Source organism: Podarcis gaigeae, assembly GCF_964106915.1.
Source record: "Podarcis gaigeae genome assembly, chromosome: 13".
Taxonomy (NCBI): domain Eukaryota; kingdom Metazoa; phylum Chordata; class Lepidosauria; order Squamata; family Lacertidae; genus Podarcis; species Podarcis gaigeae.
The window spans coordinates 25,499,129-25,517,394 of record NC_139689.1 but is presented as its reverse complement, the minus strand read 5'-3'; the positions used below and the strand labels follow the sequence as shown (position 1 = coordinate 25,517,394).

Here is an 18,266-nt window from a genome sequence, read left to right as displayed (position 1 = left end):
ATATATGTTTGTATATGCAATTTACGCAAAATAATAACTAAAAAAACTTACTTAATTCTGTTGAACATGGCCTAACTTGGGATGTCTTTGGCCCATAATTTTTCTTTACACTTGGGAAGCACATTCTCTAGTCTTAAGATTTGTGGCCTAACTGATTATGCCTACTCAGACATAGCCAAAATAAAAAGTGGGAACTTAATAATTTGCTCTTCTGTGAGGGTCTTTTAAAAAAATAGGGAGAATTGATGACAGTGATTAACTGCCAAGCCTATATTGTGTAGACATGTGCAGATTGATCTTGGTAAAGTTGCATCCACTCCAGCCCTGGTTGCCCTTTGATTGTGCAGCCATCAAAAGAGTGAAGACTTTGCGAGTTGTGGAGGGTTAGGGTGGGGCTGTGGCCCCTCCTTCAGCTGTGTTTTAATGGGCAGAGACAAAAGGGTTTAAAGGGTGTAGAATTTCAGTTTAAATGATAAGGCTCAGAGATGTATATTTTTTCTCTGAGTTAGTAGCAAGAAGGAGGAAGCAGGGGCCCGAAGAGCATCATGTGGGTTGACTGTGAAAGGCTGTAATAAAAAGAAAGAGAACATGGCAGATGCAAGCCTGCTGTGCCTGTGGGAGAAGCAAGTAATCCGCTTGGATTGTAATGCATTGAACGTCTCCATCTAGGCTCAGGTTGTAGACATGTATAAATAAACCATATATATTAAAGACACCTGAGTCTCCACCATGCCTCATTGTCCAAAAAGAAACACAGACCCTGAGTAACTGCCCAGAACTCCTTGCATCCCACAATGTTTGGGGATATTGGGGTTGTGTGCATCAATGGTGAAAAATAGGGGGGAATGTGTCCAGACCTTTTGCAACATACATAACCATTTCACAGTATTTTTTCATACATACATATAGTTTGCTCAGAGATTGGCCACCGTGGTTTCAAACAGAATTGGACACAAAAGTAGTTACTATAAAAGATGTGAAACCATTTGCTGAAATCTCCAGACTGATGGGAAATATATATATAGAAGGGGTGCATTATTGTACTTAATGAAAATATGGAGAGTAAAGAGCTGAACCAAAATTTGGAATTTTATTAACATCAGCAAATGATACAGGTTGAATAGGTGATATTTATAATTATTGAATTTGATACCCAAAGAGAACCATTTATGAGGAAATGGGCTAGAGAGTTACAAGAGGATCTTAGTATGGAGGAATGGATTTTGGTAAATTGCTGCTACAGATTACATCAGTAGAGTTGAAATAAAAATCCTATCTTGATCACTGAATTGGAACAAACAGCAGTCAGGTTTTCCGTGGATTTCTGTTCATTCCAATTTAGCACAGAAGAGCGGGTTTTCTGGAGGAAAGAGGCAGAGCAAATACTGCTTGGACCCAGAACGCTGCTCAGACCTTTGATTTCTAAGCAGGGGACAAGTAGAAGTGTGGAGAAGCCCTTAAATTGGGTATTACTCTTTTTTACGTTTGCTCCAACTGCTAAATTCTCTCTGTGAAAGGATATACAAAGATAGCTATCCTATGCACATGAAGTTCATTTGAAGGAAGCTGGTGTATGTTAAGCCAGTGTAATGTTACACTAGAACCAAACACCATTCAGCAGCAAGGCTGGGCTGCTACTCTGCCTAAGCCTGACAGAAGGAAAGCAAACCTTTCAAATAGTCTTCTATGCAGGGGGCTATACCATGTAACTGAGCTGAATGAGTTTAGGATTCAATCTAGACCCACTCCCCCACTATAACCCTAAAGGTCCATTGTAGATTTAATCCCAAGCATCGCTTATTTCTTTTCTCTATAAAATAATAGGACAAAAAAGTAAAAACCAAACCATTGCTTAAAGAAAGCAACAGAGAAATCATTTTTTAAAAGATTACCTCAGACCTAAAAGTTTTGCCAGGGCAGCCTTGAGGTCCTTATTTCTGATGCTGTAAATTACTGGATTCAGCATGGGTGGAACCATGGAATATAGTATAGTAAACACCAAATCCAGTTGTGTGGCAGTGTTAGAGGTGGGTCTGAGGTAAGCAAAGCCTGCTGTAAGGAAAAATGTGGATAAGACAATGAGGTGGGGTAGACAAGTTGAGAAGGCCTTTCTTCGTCCCTCAGCTGAAGGGATTTTCAGAACAGCACTGAAGATGTGTACATAAGTAACAATGATGAAAATGAAGCAGCCAAACCCAATAGTAGTACTAAGCATAACAATTCCAATTTCAATTAGGTACAAGTCAGAACACACAAGCTTAAGTAACTGTGGGATTTCACAGAAGAACTGATTGACAACATTGGAACAGAAGGGCATTGAAAACGTTCCACCGGTGTTTAAAACTGCATTTAGAAGACCACCAAACCACACACCAGCAACCATTTGGGTGCAAGCTCTCCTGTTCATTACCATTTCATATTGCAGGGGATCACAAATGGCAACATACCGATCATATGCCATGACTGTAAGGAGGTAAACATCACATCCAACAAAGAGGAAGAACAAGAGGACCTGAAAAACACATCCAAAATATGAAATGTGCCTTGTGTTCATGAGGGAATTGGCCATGGATTTGGGAATAATAACTGAAACAGAGCCAAGGTCCTGCATTGCCAAATTCACCAGAAAGAAGTACATTGGGGTGTGCAAGCGGTGGTCGAAAGCTACTGCCAAGATTATGAGAAGATTCCCTGTCACAGTTGCTAAGAACATTCCAAGAAAGAGAAAGAAGTGTAGCATCTGCAGTTCCTGAACTTCTGAGAATTCCAAGAGAAGAAACTCAGACACTGATGTTTGATTATCCATTTTTTACTTAGTGTTAAGTAGCATGGCAACCCTGGAAGAAAACAACAACTCTGTATTTAATTCAGTTTGAAGTGGTTTAAAGATTAAATATCAAACCATTTATGAACACAGAATTAGAACATGTCACACTAAATTTATAACTATCATATGTTCAACACTCAATCATCTAGCTTTTCTTTGTGGCTTATGGATATTTTGAGGGCCCATGTGAAGTGAGCCTTGGCCACTGAGTGATGGGCTTCATGAAGGAGAAGTTTACTGATTAGAGATAGTAGTAGGCTTTCACAAAGGAATTGGTTGCACATCCTGAATCACCCAACCCACAGGAGATTATTCCTTCAGTGTTGATGTTGGGTGGCGTTTCTGTGCACTGCTCTGGTTTGCCAGAAGCAGCTTAGTCATGCTGGCCATATGACCCGGAAGCTGTACGCCGGCTCCCTCAGCCAATAAAGCGAGATGAACGCCACAACCCCAGAGTCGGTCATGACTAGACCTAATGGTCAAGGGTCCCTTTACCTTTATGAGGTGCATCATTTCTGCAAAATCCCTCCAGAGTGCCATCTTAGGGTGTTCTATGACTGGTTGACACCCATCCGGGAATTCAGAAAGAATACATTCCCCCTGAATCTCTTTAACAGGGTACCCTGAAAATTTGACCCATGTATTGGAAGTGGTATTTTAAGCCACCACTCTACCAGACTAAGGAGCCGGCATAATGCCCTTTTCTGCCACCCGAGTTGGCCCCACCATGTTCTGCCTTTCTGCTTTTCAGCAACAATGGGGCCTCTGTACATCCCATTGTATTATACTGTTAGTGTAGCTTCCCAACATGCACTGTAGCACTATGGTTCACTAAAATGTTCACTTTATTTGGGCTGTTTAGGAGATGCTGTTTCATTATCTAAAGGGTACGGATATTCTTAGCCCAAAATAGAGCTTGAAATAAAATATGTGTTTGCTGATGTATTTTGCTATGTATTCCCAAACAGTTTTTAATGATACTCAGTTCCCAGAGAAGCACTGTAGGTCTCAGGTTGTTCTTGTTTCCCTTTCACACAATAAAGGGAATATTGGCATTAATTAAAGACTATTGCTATGTCTCCCTTCCCAGTCTTACTAAAGATGTAGAGGAGGATGTATTCAAAGAGTACCAAGAGGACAAGTAGCTTCCCTCTCCATTCATGCAAAATGGAATGGAGAATTCTGAGAGCTTAGACTTTCTACTCAGTTAAATTTTGCTTGTATAATTCTAGTTAATGTTCTATAAAGAGTCCCTCAGTTGGTCACAAACTTTCAGGATAACACAAAATAAACACATATGTAGTTCCTTAAGGTTGGATTGTTGTCACCAAAGGCTATAATAAAGTCTTTTAAATATTGCAGATTAATATGTTTCCACTTGGATGACATGTGACTACCCCTCTGGAAATAATCTGAATACTGTGTGTTGTAAGAAATAGAATTAATCAGTGTAAGAGCCAGTATCTCATATTTGGTTTTCAGATTATAATACTGTTTACCTTACCAAATGAAAGTATCCCATTAGCAGTTCCTCTATAGGCAAATCATATGCTCTGATTTAAGTGGGACAATCATTTCGAGAGAAGAAATGTAGGGATTTGATGACTAGTTAGTTAGTTAGTTTGTTAAAGAAAGACATAAATGTCCAGTCATTCAAGGTAAAATGATATTAATAACTTACTATTTTTCTTCATGTCAACTTTCCCTCCCAAATTATGATGTGTCTTCCTCTCTGTTGTGTTTAGATGTCCATCTATCCATATGGGCATAGCTGCAATTTTATTTATGTTCTCTCACCCCGCTCCATTGCCTCCCACCCTCCAAGGCAGTGAAAAGTCTGTTTTCATTGGCAATACAAAATTGCCACTATATTGTTATGTTTGTTGTGTTCCCTGGCACATGCTCCCAAGAGTTCAACACAACTGGGCAAAGAACTCCCCCAAGGAAAATAGATTTTCCGCTATTTCTGAAAATATAATTAATAGATAATGAATGTATGCGAGAGTACACAAACATTATTTATTTATTTATTTATTTATTTATTTATTTATTTATTTATCAGTTCATTACGTTTATCTGAACTATACATTTAAAACAGTATCAGACCACTAAGCAATAGCTACAATTTCCACATTTCCCTGGAAATAGGGCTTGTTTAACCACTTTTAGAGTTCAAACTTTGTGAAGGGAATATGGCTCTCCCAACAACACTCATCAGCCCTAACAAACTACAGAATTCTTTGACTGTTTAATGTGGTATAATAACACAATGTAAATTTTAGCCCTTTAATCCACATATATTCCCACTGTTCCAGCTGAGATGTTCCATGAGGTCCAGAGGCTTGTCACTCTCAGGACCTCGTCCTACACTCAAGTATGATCCTGGCAGAGACACATGCCTGACTGGCATGTTCTCTCTCCTGGTCTTTCGTTCGGGAGGTTCAGAAGCTTTCTTCTGCCTGAACATCACAGTGACTGATGCCAATAGTCATCGGCACACTTAGGGATCCTCAGAGTGTTTGCAGTTTGCGTAACAGACCTCAGCAACTTAGCATTTTGGTTAGTCTACTTTATTTACATATAAACACACACAGAGCACTGCAACATGGCTCCCTCTGTCTCTAGCATCAGACAGCAAAGAGAAAAAGAACAAAGGACAATAGCCCCACTTTATGGAACACAGTAACACAAACATCCTGTCTCCATCACTTCCCACTCTGTGGAGTCAAAACATACACCGTCATGTGATAAACAAAAATCCCATGACTGAAATCATGGAGCAGGAATTGTAACAGTCACATCAGATATGAGGGATGGGGCTCTGGAGCATGTGGAGGCCAACTGTGAATGGTCTGCTTAATACTTTGAGAGTAATCTCACTCAACTTCATAGAGACTTGAATACCACAACTGTGGCAGTTCCATTTGAGGTGTCTAATATCTTATGTGTCTGAGGCAGAGATGGGAAGTGTAACCTGGCTGTCCTACTAGATCTCTCAACAGCTTTTGATATTATTGAACATGGTGTTCTGCTGAACCAGCTCTGTGGGATGCTATCATGGACACTGTCACAGTGGCAACATTTCTACTTGCAAGGTAATGTCCAGAGATGTTATGGTGACCTGCAGGGCATTTTTTCTTCTTCTGGTGGTTTATGAAGCTAGAAATTCCATTAACTTGCATTGCAAAACCAAAATGGCCACAACATTTTGTTTTTCCACAAGCTACCATTATCACCCATTACTGAAGCCTTTGGTCCTTTCTGTAACAGTAGTAGCCCCAGATCTTACAACAAATAGTTGCAAAGGCAAATGCTCGAGACCAGTAAAGCAATGATATGAATAGTTTATAATCAGATTTCCTATGCATGTCACCTTAAGCCATAGCTCAGTGGGCATAGCTCAGCAGGTCTCAGGTTCCTCAGCATCTAGAAGTTGACTAGAAAAGATCCCCATCTTAAACCCTGTATATTGTCTATGAGTCATTGTATGCAATATTGATTGTTTTGAATGCTATGCCATTGCGTGCTGAGGTCCCCCAAAACACCCTTACCCCAATAACTCACACCACACACATAATTTTTGTTTAAGGTTTTTTGGCATAAATTTTGGCCACAACTTTATTATCATACAATTGGTGAGTGGTTGCTTAGGCATTGGTTATGACTAGCTGTCCCCCCCCCCCCCCGCCTTGGGGACAGCACTGGCTTCCGGATTCCAGCGAAAGCCAGTGTGGAGGAACAAGACCAGGGATAACTGGAGCTGCGACACAGACCCTCAGCTTCTCCCCGCATGCTCCTAGGGGTCTTACACGGCCCAAACCCAATTCCAGGGGTTTGGACGAAATGATGGTAAGCCCCTGAATTCCTTTAACGGAATTCCCGTGCACGCCAGCATTGGAGGGGCAGGCACAGCCAATCCATACCCCTCCACCAACCAATTTAAACCAATGCCTAACCGCCAACCTTACAAGTTGTGATGATTTGCTAAGTAGTAGGCAAAACCCGAAAGGCACTCACTAATCAGCCAGTCGGTAAATTCCTACTAAGCCCCCGCACCAAGGCGAACGACCCCATGACAGGCAAAGCAAGGTCAAAGCGCAAGCCCAACAAGGGAGGGCGGGCGGGAGATCCGATGTCCACAGCAAAAGAGAAAGTAGCCTGCTGTGGACCCTGCTTAAATAGTCTCAAATCCCACCCCTAAATTGGCAACATCCATTTTTGCCCAGCAACACCAGCCTTCAACATCAGGCTCCTTAATCTCCACTTGGCCCATTCACAACAGAGTGCTTTGACCGTCCCCATCCACAACACGTGCTCTCCTTTAGTGAGAACACGCTTTTTCAGAAACTCCTACAGATAAAGTTTCTCTTAATTATGTTAGGAGAACATAGATTGTAAAATTAATTTTTCTACACACCTGCAGTCATGGCTTGAAGTGGCTTGCTAAGGCCATGTCCTGAGGGAAATTAAGATCATATTAATAAACCACTTCCTGATGGTTGTGTTAAACTCTTACTGCCAGTAAAGATATGATTTTCCTGCCTCAGCAAGAGCAGGGGAACACTAATAATGCATCTTAGCACACTGGGAAACACTTAGTTCTGGGAGCAGAAAGTGTATGAGAAGCGAATAGAAATCTATGGAATAAATGTAAGTCATTTATCTACTTAATACTTTAGAAAATGGCAGATATATACTGCACTTTTTTCAAATTCAATATATAAAAATTGTCATTCTCTGCATTGGGATACATTTTAGGTATTGCAGAAATACAGAGGACTTGTACAGCAGAAACAGATTAGATTTAGATTAGATTTATTAAATTTATACATTGTGTCTTTTGATGCTATTTACAGGTTACTACTGGACTGCTAGAGCAGCTAGCTTTTTAACATTCTGTCATTATAACCTTAATAATTCTGTTAATCATAAATCAAGGCAATTAGTGAATATCCTGTCTGACAAGGGATACAATGTAATGGAATTTCAGGATATTCTGGTGAAAAATGTCTGTGTAATAGATGTTTTTTATCCAATTGTAAACATCCTGCTTTTGGTGCCATGTTTGTGCTCAATCAAAACACACTGTACACTTCAACAATACTGCAGGGTTTGTTACACAAATGATGGGTGTTCATAAACTTTTGAGATCTCGAACTTCTTGCCTTAATGAAGCATTTAATGAAAGGTACATGTTATCCAGTATATGTCTCAAAGTTATTCAGGGATGTCTTCAGTCAAAAGAGGTAGGGAATTATGCTGGGATGATCAAAGGAAAAAGTAGGTGCACAGGGACTAAATTGTAAGGGAGCATAATATGCAAGACTGTAAAACAGAGCTGAGGAACCTGTGAAACTCTGGGTGTTTCTAGATTACGATGCTCATAATTCCTGACCACGCTGGTTGGCAATGATGGGAGTCCATCCAACAAGATCAGGAGGGTCACAAATTCCTCATCCCTGCTGTAGAACATGCTTACTGCTTACATAGTGCATAGGCTATGTAGGAAACTTAGTTTGCAGGTTTCTGCTTTGTAGCACATTGTAAATTTGTACGTGGCTTACCTCTATACTTAAACTGAAGTCTGTGTACCTATAATCTGCTCTCATTTACATTGCTTATTTTTACTTCACCATTCAGCCAATATGGCAGTGCAGCTAACAAGTGGTAAAGCCTGAATGGTTTGAATGGCCCAGCAACAGCCTTGTGAACAAAGTCTTGCCTTGCTGTTCTTACTATTTTGTTCTGTTACAATGTAGGAAATGCCTGTTTGTGAGGGGCAGAATACGTGTGTGTGTGTGTGTGTGTGTGTGTGTGTGTGTGAAGTGTATGCATAGAGTTGTTGAGTTTTTAATTAATAACTGTTGTGATGATAAACCAGAAAAGTAAAGCTTTCGGTTGACAATTTTAATCCAAGCACTCTCATGACTATCTTGTGATACTAAGGGTAGTAGGCTGGTGGGGTTTAAATTTATTGAAAGCCAATAATTAAATGTCCTACACCAAATCTGTAATTCAGCAGAGAGGAGATTAGCCTCTAAGCTCAATGGAGCATTTGGAACACAGAATGGAACAGGAAAAAATTGCTTTAGGAACTTAGACTGAACAGCTTGTGTAGATCCAAGGTGAGCGCCTGGGCAAATCTGAGCCCCATATAATAAATGTGCTATGGGTTTAGCTTTAAACACTTCAAATGCTAATGGTATGTGATTGCCAACTTTTGTACAGAAAACGTGTGTCAGAATTTTGGTGCTTTGATACTTTTTCCCCCTTTGCATATTTCTGATGTGCTCCCCATGACCCTGTTGACTGAAAAATAAGGCCAAGGTATTTAAAACTTTTAACTTGTTTGATCAACTGATTATCCATATACCATCTATGGGCCCTATAGTTTCTTGAAAACACCATGGCATTCCTTTTCTTGTAATTCACAGCCCACTGTTCTCTTTGGCAGTATCCTGTGAATGCCCTCATCAATCTTTTTAGACCCACTTTTGTTTGAGATAGAAAGACTGCATCATCTGCATATAATAATATAGAGATGGCTTTTGTGGCCAATTTAGGGACATGATACTTTGGGGATGTTAAACTCAGGACAATATTTATATATAAATTAAACAGTGTGGGAGCTAGGATGCAACCATGATTAACTTCCTTTGTGGCTGCTACAGATACTATGGACTGTCCATTTGTAGAGCAACACATTTTCAGCACAGTGTTTTTTAAGGAAACGCCCAAAATTGCTGAGGGTTTTTTTAGGAAGTTGCTTAACACAAAACGCCTTTGAAATACCAGTAATGGGACATATGGCAGCCTGTCTCATCAAATTTGAATGAAATGAGTGTTATGTGGGGCTGTTTTTACCCCAAATGAGGTTTGGGGACTGTTAAGGTGCCCATATTCAAATGCTGAAAGAAGTTTAACTTATAATAAAAGCTCAAGGTTCTGAGTGTTTAGAAAACCAAAGTAAACCCATATTAAATGAGTAGCAGAACACTGATGTTAAGGAAGCAGTGGTGAGTCACTATCTCTTACAATAACACATCATTAAAGTTTTCATGTATTGAAAGGTTCACTTCTAAAACGTGTGGCTTATTTCCCTTATCTTTTTTCCTTCCCCCAACTCTCTTCTGAATTAAGTAAATCTTGCTTAGTAAGTTATAACAGTTATCTTTCTATTTTGTTCCAGAGGTTGCAAGGATCTTAGTCATTTGTTTTTAGAAAAAATGGATAATCAATCTTCCATTTCTGGATTTCTCCTTCTTGAATTCTCAGCCGTCCGGGAGCAGCAGATTCTACACTTCTCTCTGTTCCTGATATTGTACCTAGCAATTGTCTCAGGGAATCTCCTCATCATCTCTGCAGTAGTCTTTGACCACCACCTGCACACCCCTATGTACTTCTTCCTAATGAATTTGGCCATCCAGGATCTTGGCTCCGTTTCTGCCATCATACCCAAATCAATGGCTAATTCTTTCCACAATACTACATACATTTCTTATTCTGGATGTGTGGCTCAAGTGTTCTGTTTTGTTTCCTTTGTGGGATCGGATTTCTTTCTCCTCACAGTCATGGCATATGATCGCTATGTTGCCATTTGCAACCCACTACAATACGAAATGGTGATGAACAAGGCAGCCTGCACACAAATGGTTGCTGGTGTTTGGATCACTGGTCTTTTCTATGGCACATTGCACACTGGGGGGACCTTTGCAGTACAGTTTTGCTCCGATATTGTCAATCAATTCTACTGCGAAATCCCAGAGTTACTAAAGGTTTCCTGCTCTGACTCATATCTAGCTGAAGTTGTCATTCTTGTGATCAGTGCAGTTATAGAGTTAGGCTGTTTTTTCTTCATTGTTGCAACGTATGCACTAATCTTCACTGCAGTGCTGAGAATCCCCTCCACCCAGGGAAGGCAAAAAGCCTTCTCCACCTGTCTTCCACACCTCACTGTATTTTCTGTATTTATATTTACTGGGTGGTTTGCCTACCTAAGAACACCTTCTGATACACCATCTGGTCTGGATTTGGCATTAACTGTGATATATACCTTTGTTCCACCCATGTTGAACCCAGTGATCTATAGCATGAGAAACAAAGATATCCAGATTGCCCTAGCAAAGCTGTCAGCTTCACTGTCCTCTTTCTGCATGTAACTGTGGATTTTGTGTTTGCTTAAATACCTTCATTTGTGTGGAAGGCAGTTTAAAAAATAATTAAGCTGGAGATATGGATGAAATAGATGCAAAACCTGGCTCTTTTGTTTGAGGAACTGGTGACTCTTTTTGCTTTTTAAATCTAATTCCAACATTGTACACACATAAATCATGAAACAGGGTATGACTAACAAAAATGGGTTATGACAGGAATACTAAACCTATTATTTTATGCTACAAAATAAGAATTCATTGTCATTAGCCAGTAAAATGAATTCTTCAACAAAGCAACTTGGAAAACATAGAATAATAGTAGTGCCTGCTTATCGACTGCATATTGCAATATATGTTGTACGTATTTCCCGTCCGTGTGTTGTTTCATTTGTATATTTATTAAAATGACACCGTACAGTGTAAAAATTATCTTTCGCCCCTCTTCCCTCACCACCTTCACTTTTGGCAAATCGGATCCTCCTATTCGAGGGTCTGCATTGCGCACAGGTTCAGGGCAATCGTCACCTCTTAGCAATCGTCACAACTTTATAAGGTTTGGTGGTTAGGCATTGGCTTAGTGAGATGTGGGGGAGGGGTGGTGCAGCCATCACCTGCCCCTCCAGGTACAAGGGTATTCCATTAGAGGAATCTGTGGGTCTGGATCTCGTCCAAAGTCAGCTTGAGGGGCTAGGGCCATGCCAGGACCCAACGGGAACCCCGGGGTGAGCTTCAGTTGGTCGCCATTGACGTAGCTCTCTTGGTTGGTGGTTTACCCTTTCAGACTTCCTGCAAGGTGGGCAGGAGTCAGTTATAGTTATTGCCAGTACCATTCACATTTTTGTAATCAATAAAGTTGTGGCCTAAATTTTGCCCATTAACCTTTAAACTAAAATTCTGTGTCATTGTGTTTTTATTATTCCTGGGGGGTGTGCCTGGGTCTTTACGCACAACAGATTTTCCATTATGTCTGTTTGTCACACTATATTATAGCAGTGATCAATATTCATTAATTGCAAGGTTTTCCAAGTTCTATTACTGCTCTAGCTGCTGTTAATAAATGCCTCTGCTATATCAGTCTCTACAGCCACAGTAGGCAATGTAACTCTACAACAGTTTCACTATGCCACCAAGGGAACACTCTTCCAAGACAGAGGGATGTCAACAACATCTGCAAATGAGATCAATCAAGCATGGTAGACACAGCCTTCTTAGTGGTGACCCCATGGTTTTTGAATTCTGTTCTAAGAGGAATTATGACCCTCTTTCCTCAGGGCATTACCACAACAGACTGATATCAGATCCTGATATTCTATTATTCTTTAATGAAGAAATTGTAGCTTTCTTTCATATATATATATATGGTGTGCTTTCAAACTGCTAGGTTGGCAGAACCTGGGACAGAGCAATGGGAGCTCACCCCGTCACATGGATTCAAAGCACCAACCTTCTGATCAGCAAGCCCAAGAGGCTCAGTGGTTTAGACCACAGTACTACCCGCGTAACTACTACCATAGCACTATGTTGACAGGGGCTCTCTGCCTTAATACAGGGATGGCCCTCCAGATGTTGGATTCCCAACTCCCATAAATCCTAACCAACATGGCCAATAGTTAGGGATGCTGGGAGTTGTAGTTCAGCAACATCAGGAGGGCTATGCCCAGTCATGCAGATACTAAAAGGTGCAGAGAAAAAGCTGGCCACCGTTGAAGCCCAATTTAAATATGTGTGTGTATATATGTGTTTGATTATGACTTACCTCCAAAGGTTTAGAAACGTAGCAGGTATCAGATTTAAATGAAATGCATGCAATAGGAGCACATCAGCAAAGCGTGCATCCCAGCACTCAGTAAGCCACTGTGACCAGATTGCAAATCTTTTCATAGGTAAAAATCACTTACATCTGTTCCAGTTTGGACACCACATTAGCAGTAGTTTCAGATGTACTTTACAATTTGTATGAGGATGTGGACAGGATCCTTAAAGTATTTAGGGCAATCACCTGCAAACTTAGTCCTCACCCATCAGAGGACAGCTAGCCAAGCGCATAAGAAAAGTGTGTGCCAAGGAGCTATGGTACCTTCAGTGGGTGAATAGTTCTACCAGAAAACTGTTGAAGAAGATTGTTGTTGAAAGGACCCTATCTGAACTCACCATACTGGATAATTTCTGGCTACTCAACAATTTATCTTAGGGGCAAGCATGCAATGGTGTCTCCCTGCCAAAGGTCTGTGGAGGATCAAGATAAATTTCAATCTGATTTCTGGCCTGACTTTGGTACTGAAATGTATTTGGTGGTTCCCAACTTTTTTTTGCCCTTGAACTATTTGAATATTGCTTGATAGGCTACTTAATGATTTTTCTGCCTGTTGTAGCAATTATAATGTGCTGTGCTAGATGCTGTATGATTTTTTAATTTTAATTTTACCAATGCTGCATAGACCACCTGAATGAAGCTCAAAGGCCACAGTTTGGTTACTGCTCTAGACAATCTACACTAGGAACTAGACCCAGGGAGTCCTGTCTCTGCTGAGCCTGTCAACAGCTTTCAGTACTACCCATCACAATATGGTTTTTATGGACCTGCCTGGGAAAGACTCTACTTGTTTGCAGCAGTTTCAGTCCTTCATGGAAACACACAGTTCTGAAAGATGGTACTGAGAATGATTGCTCATCTTGCCTCCCATGCTGTTCAACATCTAGATGAAACTTAGCAAGATCTGAAGATTATGAGTTCAGTAGAGGTGTAGGAAGGTGTGTGTGGTGGCAGCGGTCTGTCCCGGATGTCACCACTGAGGGGGGTGACATTCGGTGCACTGCCTCCCCGTAACTCCCAAGCCTACCCTGAGCCATCGAGGGAAGCGGGGATCTGTGCCACTTTGCCGGCAGCCTTCCCCCTTTGTTTTGACAGCTCGGGGGAGGCTTGGGAGTTGTGGGCGTGTGGCGTGTGGTGTGCCATTGCCCCACACTCCCGGGCTGCTGGAGGAGGCAGGCTCACAGGCAGGGAGAGGAGGGGAAGGAGGCAGGTGAGCAAACAAGCGGAGCAGGGAGGGAAGGAGAGAAGCAAAAGCTCCCTCAACTCAGGACCCAAACCCTGGAACACACAGGAGCAGAGGTGGCATGTGAGAACAAAGTTGGGGGGGAGTTTTAAGTGCTTATGCTCACAATGTTAAGTAAATAAACCAGAAAGTGGCACTTGGAACACTTGTATCTTATTTTTCCTTCTTTTAATAATATCAATGTGTGTGGGGGGGTGACAAAAAAATTCTGCAGCGGGTACCACCTGACCTCGCTACACCTCTGCTGCCTCCACCCCCACTGAGTTTTAGAAATACAACTTCAGGGAATTTACGTCATGGAGGCTTAGGGGAATGATGCTGGAAGGTGGAAGTAGAATACTCATCCCTGCTGTGCTCTTCTTTATTTACTTAGCATAAGTACATAATGTGTGAAGATGGGTATTTATGTCATACAGGAGGAAGATGGACTAACTAAACTTCCTAAATTCCCCATATAAAAGAGTCTCGATAGCCAAGTTCCACCTCCATATCAGCAATATCAATGGTTGAGATATTTTTAAACTGTTTTTTCACATAAATAAAGGTAACTAAATGAACACAAAATCAACAGCTACACAAAAAAAAGCACACTGAAGCTAACAGCTTTGCTAAGGCACCCTTTATATCTTTGTTTCTCATGCTATAGATCACTGGGTTCAGATAGGGTGGAACAAAGCTATATATCACAGTTAATATATAATTCAGAATAGATGGTTTGTCAGAAGGAGGTCTCAGGTAGGCAAACCACCCCGTGAACATAAACACAGAAAATACAGTGAGGTGTGGAAGGCAGGTGGAGAAGGCTTTTTTCCTTCCCTGAGCTGAGGGGATTCTTAGCACTGCAGTGAAGATTAGCACATATGTTACAATTATGAAGACAAAGCCACCTAACTCAGTAACTAAAGTAATTGCAAGAATGGCAACTTCAGTTAGGTATGAATTAGAGCATGAAATTTTTACTAACTGTGGGATATCACAGTAGAACTGACTGACAACATTTGAGCAAAAAGAGGCGGAAAATGTGCCTCCAGTGTGCAGGAGACCAAAGCAGAGACCAATGAACCAAACACCAGCAACCATTTGTGCACAGACTTGCCTGTTCATCACTATAACATATTGTAATGGATTGCATATGGCTACATACCGATCACATGCCATGACTGTTAGGAGAAAGACATCAGATATTTCAAAGAAGACAAAAGAGAAAAATTGAACCACACATCCAGAATAAGAAATGTGTCTGGTATTGTTGAGAAAATTGGCCATTGATTTGGGAATAATGGCAGAAACAGAGCACAGGTCCTGGATGGCCACCATTGCTACAGACAACAGGAGAGTATGGGGTGATATTGACAACACGTAGAAGGCACACATCTTGAATTCCCGACTTTGTGCTCTGCTTGCTCTAATATCAGGTATATCTCTCCCCTCCCTTATTTTTCTTTCCTTTAGTATGAGTATTGTGGTACATTGTTATGCTCATTTTCTCTAGCCTTTTAGGAAGCTTGGGACTTTCTCACTCTGTAAGACTAAGAGGTGTGTATGTACTGAATGATGGTTTTCTGCCATATTTGTAGCCTTCTGTCTAAACCATATACTCTGTCTCTTTCGTTTCTATGTAATAAACCAGTGTTTTTCTACTTCCTGGTGTGACAAATTGTTTACCGGTCAAATGTATGCATGCATTTTTACCAGATGGGGTTGTTGATTCCATGCAAAAGGATCCACTCTTCTCATGATTGTATGTTGGGTCTGTACACACAGTGGAACACTGTCACCTAAATTGTTGTCAAAATTGCTCAGTGGGCACAGGAGATTTAGAAGTATGCCACCATCACCCGCTGGCAGAGGAAGAGGAGTGCAGGGGGAGCGCAGTGCAATCCTGGCAGGGTGCCATCGTGTCTGTCCCCCCACCCGTGCTTGGTGCCAAGCCCCCGCAGGCGGCGTGCTCCACCCCCAGGATGCGCACCAGCCCTGCCCTACCTGCTTTCCACCCCCCAGTCCCAGAGCATGAAGCTCCGCCACTGCCATCACCCCTGCCCCAGTGTCCTCCTTTAAAATGTATTAAGAGGAATAGATACTACATACTTTGTATGTAGGTCACAATGGAGACTTGCTTCCACTTCCTCCTATGTGTGTTCACTATAGACATACATTACCTGCCTTATAGTAAATCAGACCATTGGTTCATCTAGCCCAATATGATTTGTTCCCATTGACAGTGTCCCCATATGGTGCCACCCCCCCCCCCAGTAATCACTGGAATACTGCTTGAATGGTGGCTTGAATATGTCTTATAAAATCACAAAAAAGACATTAAATAAATCATTACTTTGTAGAGCTTATTCTTCCGGTTTGTGTGTGAGAGAGATTTATTTTGCTATTTTTAAAAAATGAGCAAGCAACAATAATCAACATTTTGAAAGTATTTCTTTTTGAAATACTGATAACTGTCTATAAACTGTTTTAACTCATCTCCAGGGAAATTAGAAGAGGAACACATGAGGTTTTTTTCTGCTTCATTTATTTGTATGTTTTCTGAGATGGAATTATTTCACCATAGTTCAGTGAACCCCATTCTTAATTTACCTTCTCATCTGTTGATGAGGATTGTCATTAATTAACCAAAAGCACATTACCTTTAAAAAGAAGCTATAACCCTTTTTTATTTTTCCAAAAAGAAGACAAAGAGAAATATGCCCCATAAATTAGCGTTCTTGGGATTATTGTGCTTTCCAAATAATATAATGAAGCCTAATTAGCCCGACTTTTTTGAGGTGGTTGTAGGCTCAGTTTAAAAAAATAATGATCTCTCTAGAGATAATCTTGTATCTGTACAACTATTTAAACTAATTAAGCTATACTGTGAAATGTAAAATAATGAGAAGCATATTTTGTCTTTAAATTAGTTTAATTTACAATAAAGAGGAATAAATGTATCAAACAGTATTCCAGTTAAATTAATATGTTGTATCTCTTACAGCATTAATTGTGGCCTTTACAAACTGAAGGGAACAAGCAAAAATGTTTGGTAGATGCCACAGTAATTCTAAGTGAAGTGATTTTAGAATTATACAGTCAACACACTGTGCAAATCAAATTAATTCAGCATGCATGTTGGCACGAACACTTGAATTGTTCCTCTTCATTCCCTGACATGAGGTGCTTATTAAAAACAAACAATTATACAAACTAGACTAATAACACAGTGGAACATAAGATGGCACTCACATCCCACTATACAGTAAGGAAGAAACTAAACTTGCTTACTGTAAAGTTTGATTTTCCTCTCTGTACACTTTGCCAATTGGGAAATAAGGTATTGAACCCATCTTTACCATGTCTCCTTCCATTCACCATTTTAAAATCAAAGGCCAAACCAAACATATGCCATGTGGTCTGTGTAAAAAGTTACAATTATTGGAAATAATCATAATTGATGACTGGATGATTGCATAAATAGAAACTCAGTGTTCTGACCCTATGGTGTACCTTGTTGTGGAAGCAGAAAACTGAATCAAAGGGTCCAAGACCTGGGAGAAGGGAGAAGTGTAGGTTTGACCCAGATCTACACTCTGTGTTAGACTCTGTACAGCTCCTAATAGCTGTCAGCTGCTGGCCATTTCAGACAATATAATCACACTGAAAGACTGAATGGATATATTGGGGCAGGGATCATATCTAATGGTCCCACCCTGACTGAACGTGTTTTCCAGTCCTGCAGCACTTCACCCATATTAGAAGCTCATGGAATAAATAGCCTGCCTAGGTGTGAAAAACCTGAGACTACCTTAAATTTATGTGAACTTAGAGTCTTCTTGTAAGTTAACATATCATCAAAGTAGAACTCTGTGGAAAGAGTGGACTGTGTTGACTTCTCTGGCAGTTGAGGAACAGTTCTATAAATGCTGAGTCTTGTTTTCAGCCTTTTTGCGCTTAGAGGCCCCCAAGCCCTTCCTCCTTAAATAACTTCACACTGACACATAAATTTTAGTTTAAGCTATTGGGCAAAATTTTAGGCCACAGATTTATTAATTACAGCAAAGTGATTGGTATTGGCTTAGGCATCGGCAACAGACTATAACTGACTCCTGCCTCTCTGGCTGGTAGTCTGAAAGGGTAAACACCAAACGAGGGAGCCACATCAATGAAGATCAACCGAAGCTCACCTGGGGTTCCTGTGGTCCTGGCAATGCCCTAGCCCCTCAAGCGGACTTTGGATGAGATCCA

The 18,266-nt window shown here is 40.8% G+C and overlaps 3 protein-coding genes across 3 annotated transcripts; 1 reads left to right on the top strand and 2 right to left on the bottom strand.

The window, feature by feature from the left end:
- Window positions 1–1,888: 1,888 nt before the first annotated feature.
- On the bottom strand, window positions 1,889–2,806 carry LOC310829679 (olfactory receptor 14J1-like; the record flags this gene model as incomplete). The annotated part of the gene is made up of 1 exon (XM_083708403.1): window positions 1,889–2,806. The coding sequence occupies one exon, from the start codon at window positions 2,804–2,806 to the stop codon at window positions 1,889–1,891; it is 918 nt and encodes a 305-aa protein (XP_083564529.1).
- Window positions 2,807–10,053: 7,247 nt separating this feature from the next.
- On the top strand, window positions 10,054–10,986 carry LOC310830493 (olfactory receptor 14A16-like; the record flags this gene model as incomplete). The annotated part of the gene is made up of 1 exon (XM_083710273.1): window positions 10,054–10,986. One exon carries the CDS (start codon window positions 10,054–10,056, stop codon window positions 10,984–10,986), a length of 933 nt encoding a protein of 310 aa, XP_083566399.1.
- Window positions 10,987–14,600: 3,614 nt separating this feature from the next.
- Window positions 14,601–15,410, bottom strand: LOC310830492 (olfactory receptor 14A16-like; the record flags this gene model as incomplete). The annotated part of the gene is made up of 1 exon (XM_083710272.1): window positions 14,601–15,410. One exon carries the CDS (start codon window positions 15,408–15,410, stop codon window positions 14,601–14,603), a length of 810 nt encoding a protein of 269 aa, XP_083566398.1.
- Between the last annotated feature and the right edge of the window lie 2,856 nt (window positions 15,411–18,266).